At 56.2% G+C, this 6,529-nt stretch overlaps 1 protein-coding gene across 1 annotated transcript; it reads left to right on the plus strand.

Moving 5' to 3' along the window:
- Window positions 1-776: 776 nt before the first annotated feature.
- PDXP (pyridoxal phosphatase) lies at window positions 777-3,103 on the plus strand (the record flags this gene model as incomplete). Its single annotated transcript, XM_082279764.1, has 2 exons — window positions 777-1,356; window positions 1,610-3,103. The coding sequence occupies 2 exons, from the start codon at window positions 777-779 to the stop codon at window positions 1,933-1,935; spliced, it is 906 nt and encodes a 301-aa protein (XP_082135890.1). The 3' UTR covers window positions 1,936-3,103.
- Between the last annotated feature and the right edge of the window lie 3,426 nt (window positions 3,104-6,529).

The raw sequence follows: 6,529 nt of genomic DNA on the forward strand, positions 1-6,529 counted from the left end.
GGCAGTGACAACAGGACATAGTCACAAGCTGCACCAGGGGAGGTTGAGGTGGGACAGTAGGAGGAATTTTTCACAGAAAGTGATTAGACATTGGAATGGGCTGCCCAGGGAGGTTTTGCCCTGGCGTTACCGTTCCTGGAGCTGTTTAAGGAAAGACTGGATGTGGCATGCACTGCCATGGTCTAGTTGACATGGTGGTGTTCGGTCTTAGGTTGGACTCGATGATGTTAGAAGGCTTTTCCAGCCTAACTGGTTCTGTGATATTTTGCCAATATTTGAGAAGCTGGTGTCAAAGTCGCAGGCCGGTGAGAGCAGGGTACACTTGGCAGCCTGAAGTGCTGGAGAGTGCAGCCCCCGGGGCCGCAGCGGGGAGGAAAGGAGGCGGGAGCGCGGCGGGCGCCCACAGTCGGCGGAGACGCGGGGCCGGGCCGTAATGGCGACCGCGCCGCCCACAGGCCCCGCCGGCCGGCAGGGGGCGCTCTGCGGCTGCGCGGGCACGGCGGGGGGCGGCGGCCGGGCACGGGGGTCCCAGCCAATGGGCAGCGCGCCCGGCCCTGTCCCCGCCCCCTCCCGGCCGCTGCCGCTTCGGGGGCCGGCCCTCGGCCCCGCCCTGCCCCTGGGGAGCGTCAGGGTCTCCCATTGGTGGCGGCGGGGGGCTGGGGGGCCGTGATTGGCTGCGCGGCGGGGCGGGGCGCGGCGGGGGGCGGTGATTGGCTGCGCGGCGGGGCGGGGCGGGGCGGCCGGCGGGCTGCGGCGGCGGCGGCGGCGGTGGCGGCATGGCGAGCTGCCGGCGGCTGAGCGGCGCGGGCTTGCGGGAGGTGCTGGGCCCGGCGCAGGGGCTGCTCTTCGACTGCGACGGCGTCCTGTGGGCGGGCGAACGCGCCGTGCCCGGCGCCCCCGAGCTGCTGGAGCGGCTGCGGCGCAGCGGCAAGGCCGCCCTTTTCGTCAGCAATAACAGCCGCCGCTCGGTGGCCGAGCTGGAGCGCCGCTTCAGCCGTCTCGGCTTCCGCGGCGTGCGCGCCGAGCACGTCTTCAGCTCCGCGCTCTGCTCCGCTCTCTTCCTCCGCCAGCGCCTCCTCGGCGGCGGCGGCGGGAACGGTAGCGGGGCCGGCCGCGTCTTCGTGCTGGGCGGCGAGGGGCTGCGCGGCGAGGTGCGCGACGCCGGGCTGCGCCTGGCGGGCGAGGGCGAGCCGGCACCCGGCGAGCCGGTGCGCGCCGTCCTGGTGGGCTACGACGACCAGTTCACCTTCGCCAAGCTGGCGCAGGCCTGCGGCTACCTGCGCGACCCGCAGTGCCTGCTGGTGGCCACCGACCCCGACCCCTGGCACCCGCTCAGCGACGGCCAGCGCACCCCCGGTGAGCCCGCGCCCCGTCCCGCGCCGCCCCGGGGGGAAGGGGCTGGTGGCGGGGGTGGCCTCGGGTGGGGTTCGCTGTCCCAGGTGCGGGCGAGGCGGTTCCCTGAGCGGCAGGACGAGCAGGGATGCCCTGGCACGTCCCTGCCAGCTCCCGAAGCAGTGCTGCCAGCATCCCTCTTGCCCATCTTCTGGCGGGACCCGGGGTGCTGAGCTTCCCGCGGCTACTTCTCTTCCTCCTCCTTCCCTCCCTGCAGGGACTGGCAGCCTCACGGCCGCAGTGGAAACGGCTTCGGGCCGCAAGGCCCTGGTGGTGGGGAAGCCCAACACGTACATGTTTGATTGCATCGTGGAGCGTTTCGGTGTCGACCCGTCCCGCACCCTCATGGTGGGAGACCGTCTGGAGACAGACATCCTCTTCGGCAAGAACTGCGGCCTTGCTACCATCCTCACCCTGACAGGCGTTTCCCGCCTGGAAGAGGCGCAGGCCTACATGGCCAGCGACAGCGCTGCTGCCAAGGATCTGGTGCCCAATTACTATGTGGACAGTATTGCAGACTTGATACCAGGCCTGGATGAGTAACAGTTTGTACATGTGAGGGCCAAGGGGTCAGGTTCCCCATCCCAGATCTCCATCTGTTCCCATTTCTCTCTCACTGCCCTATTCCCTCAATTCCTGGTTTCTTCACATTCCAACGTCCTTCTTTGGGGGCAAAATGGGAAGGGGCTTGGCAGGAGAGGACGGGTTTCAAGTTGTCTCCTTTCTGCTGAGAGCTATCCATGATGGACAGAGTCCTTCTCCCCCTCATTGCCAGCTGCCAGCATCTTTGGGAGTGAGCTGGAGGCTTTGAGGCTGCTAGGGGGGGCAGTGGGGAGGTCAGTTAGTGTCTTGTTAGCCTCTCCCCCTGCAAGAGTTAGGGACCGGCTGTTTTAGTACTATTTTTCCCTTGAATAACCAGCAGCGGCCTTTTACTGCTGTCCTTTGACTTGTAGCTCTTGACTTCCAAGCTGCATCCCTGTAGTCCTTGTGGTAACCCCCTCCTTGCCAGGGGATTGGCTGGCATTGTCACCCACCTGGTCTCTATCAGTGCCAGGGCATGTGGAAGGAGTTTGCCAGAGCTCTGGAATCATGAAAGAGAGCATCTCTGCCTCCAACAAGAGAGCATTGCCTCATCTCTTCTCTCCCCTATTCCTTAGAGATGTTTCCCCCACTACCCCCCTGCCCCGACCCAGTTAATAACTGTGCCAGTGTGTCCATCTGAAGGACAGAAGAGACTGGTTTGAGGGGTTTTTTTCCGTGCCAAACAGACAAGCTGCAACTGTGCACAGTGGGTCTGCAGTTGTACCTTGTTTTCAAGCGCCCTTTCTGAAGGGGCTTGTGAGGGAGAGAGGGCTTCTAGACCATGACAACACAGCACTAATGAACTGTATGACTCTCCCTGGTTCCCCCTTCTCAGTTGGATTTTGTCATAGTACAGTGAGAGAAAAGTGCTGATGGGGGTCTGTGCTCCAGCTGCTGGTGTGCAGGTGAGATGGTGATGGTGTTGTCACTGCTGTGAATGTGTCACAGTCCTCAAAATCATTCCTTGCTGCTTTGTCTTTCTATGTTTTTTTTAATTTCTTGATCTAATTTATCAAACTTATTTATTGTTCAAATATTGTATTATTTGTATAAATTATGCTGACTGGTTGCACCAAGGGGACAGAAGGCAGTGCCTTTGGGCATCCCTTACTGTCCATGTCCCATGTTGATGTTCTTACACTCACTGTGTGTCTGTATATAATAAAGTGTGAGCATAGGCTGGAAACGACCTCCTTTTTTCACTCATGGTCCCATCAAGATGAAACTGCCCTAGGTACTTTTACACCCTCGAAGGTGAGGACATGGCACGACCTTTCCTCACTCAAGGGGGTGCTGCTGGGTAGACGAGACAACTGGATACTGCTGGATAGTGTCTTTGAGCTGCTGCTTGCTGCTGCATCACTGGTGCCTCAGAACCGGGGTGGAGGGTGGAGGTGGCCGGCAGGGCTGTGGTGTAGGACACAGGGTCCAGCCAGGTCACTCGGAACAGTGAGCAATGCACACCTTGCCAGCTGCCTTTGCGTTTCACAGCATGGGGATGCATTGCTGGGGAACAGTGACTTCTTGTGCTGCCCTCTGCTAGCCAGGCAGACCCCAGTGATCCATGTGGCCCTGCTAGGGTAGGGGTGAGGTGCCGTCTCTGTCATGTGCATAGAGTTCGGAGGGGGCTGAGAACTGCCGAGGCGAGGTTTTGCTGTTACCCTTTTTGACTACGCTGTGCTTTAAGTGACAGGGAGGTGGCTGTCACCGTACCCCTGGGGTGACCTTCACCGGACTATAGCTTGCCATGTCCTGGGTTTGTCTGTAGTCCCAGCCCAGAGGGAGGAAACGGATTGGGTAAGAAAAGTTGCAAATGACTCAAATGTACTTTGCCTCCATTCCTCACACAGGAGCCAATCCTCCCCTTTGTCTGCCAGACCCCTTTAGCTGCTGTTGATGGCAACCAAGCTTCACATCTCCCGCTTGAGAGATCAGCATTTAACATTCAATAACTATGCTCTGTGTAAGGTAGTGTGGTGTCAACTCATGTGGGAGAACTGGATGCAACTTATTGTCCCTAGGATAATTCCAGGTGCTGAGTGCCTTTTCCTTCTTTGTTTTTTCTGTCTAAAATAACCTAGGAAACAGACTTCCAAAATAAAAGAAGATCCGAAGAGCTTTCTGAAGACTCCCTGCCATCTTCATCAGTCCCCTTTGTATATGCCCGCTTCTCTCTTTTGTCTGTCCCAGCTCCAATTAGGCTGCCAGAGAACTGGTAGTCCCTTAATGAGCACTTGACCAACACTTGCATCATTAAGTAGAGCAAGATTGAGACCTGATGTGTCTGCTAACTTGGGGTGCCAATCTAGAGATACCCAGACTCTGGTTTATTTTGCAGGGCTCTCAGTTCTTGTACCAGGCTGAAATTTGAGGCGCTGTTGTTGTGACTTTAAGGCCACAGCTGGGAATGCTCTGCACGGCTGCAAATTTCCTGGGCTGAGTTGGTTGCACGTGGGTGTACAGAGGAGAGGGTGCACAGTGAGAACATCCCCAGGACATGCCCCCTTTTTTCTAGGGTGCTTTCAGGGTGAATGCTTGTCTGCTCTGTTCTTTCCGGTTCTCCCAGACAGCAGATGGGATGCTGGAGGCTGTGGTCTCCCAGGCTGGCACACTGGAAACAGAGGAAATCTGGTAGCTGCTCAGAATGTTCCAGCCTGTGTTTGGGCCCTCTCCAAAGATACTTTGGAGTTGTGTCCTTTGGATTCCAAATGGTGAGCCTGCAGAGTAGGTTTTTTTCCATGTGTCTGCTGCTGAAAACAGCTCAGCAGATGTGATGGCTGATCCCTATCTCTTGTGACCATGCAGCTTCTTTTCATCTGGTGCGTCTCTCCATGAAGGCTTTGCTGTGAAGCAGAGGTGGACTTGGGGCAGAAGGGGAATAGGTTTACATGTCCTTCCCTTGGCTCATCATGTAGGTGAGGGCACCAGGCAGGGGTGACTTCTGTCCTGTAAATGTCAGTGCAGCTGCTCCTGCTTTGAACGGGGATGGAGTAGCATGGTAGGAGTCCATCAGGTCTGCCAGGCTTTAGTTTTGTGTGGCTTCCCCCTGCTACTATCACTCCTGCATGTAATGAATGTGCGTGTGAGCAGATCTGGTTAGGAAACTAGGCTGGGAGTACCCCTGGGGGTGATGAATTCTCTATTCAAGCCTGTCAGACATCCATTCAGTTGCTGACAATAAGGGGTCTGTGATCCTCATGGGGTTCAGGCCTTGGTTCCCTCTGGGATAGGTCTGGTAGGGCTGCAGATAATATCTGCTGTTGAAACTGAAAAAAAGCAATGGTTCTTGCCTAAGTCAGCTGATTTCTTCTTGTCTAACGCAGCTTTTCTTCTTGGGTTGAGTGTTTAGGGAAGCAGTGCAGTTGCCAGGGAGGACAGGGCTGTGAAGTGTAGAGCTGTGGCAGCACATAGGAGGGTGGAGCAGATGGGAAGGCCCACTTGGTGTAGTGTAGGAAAAGGTGTTTATTTTCTCATCCTCAGAACACTGCATTGCCCTTTCCTGCCGTGCAACAGAGACAACACCCAGACAGGTGGCAGTCATTCCATTACACCAGAAAACTCCTATCCTTCATCCATAAGTGCAGTTACTGTGGCAACCGCTGGCTGGATGATGTCAGCTACAACCTGCTGAGCATTGCCTGCTTTGGGCAAGGCTTCAGTCCCTTAGTCATCTTCCTGCCTCTTCCCTGGACTTTCTCCAGTATGTCTCTGACTCTCTAGTACTAGGGAGCCCAGAACTGGACCCAGCACTGGACCTGGGTCCTTTTCTGTCATGCTGCTTTCCAGCTGGGTGGTCCCCAATATTTACCGGTCCCCAGGGTCATTCTTTTCCACGTGCAGGACTTTGCACTTCTCCTCATTGAACTTCTTGAGGCTCCTGCCGGTCCATTTCTCCAGCCTGTCAGGGTCCCTCTGGATAGGACCACAACCCTCTGGTGTGTCAGCTGCTCCTCCCAGTTTTGTGTCACCAGCAAACTTGCAGAGGGTACACTCTGCCTCATCTTACTGTTCATTAATGAAGATGCTAAACAGAATCAGAGCCAGTATTGACCCCTAGGGGACATCCCTAATTACTAGCCTCCAGCTAGACTTTGTGCCACCGATCAGCATTCCTTGGGCACAGCTGTTCACACAGTTTCCAGTCCACTTCACTGTTTCCTCAGCCAGCCCATTCTTCTATTATCTTCTCTAGGGGAATTTTGTGGGAGACAATGCCAAAGGCCTTAGTAAAGTCAGGGTATATGTCCACTGCTTTCCGCTCATCAACCAAGCCACCATTTCATCATGGAAGGTTGACAAGTTGGTCAAGGGACTGACACTTCAGGAAGACAACAGATGGCCCCAAAGCTATTAATTGGTGAGTAGATGCCTTTAACTTGAGGAACTAGAGATCATCCTGGCTGGGAAGTTAATGTTCAGCCACATGACATGGTAATAGAACTGGGAGAATTTGGAAGGTGTTGAGACTGGCAGGACAGAGGAGGGTTTTTTGCATGGGAAAGTGCCTCCAGAGCCAAGAAAGGATCATGATCCTAGGAACTTGCTCGATACTTGC

Source organism: Coloeus monedula (genome assembly GCF_965178545.1).
Source record: "Coloeus monedula genome assembly, chromosome: 4".
Taxonomy (NCBI): domain Eukaryota; kingdom Metazoa; phylum Chordata; class Aves; order Passeriformes; family Corvidae; genus Coloeus; species Coloeus monedula.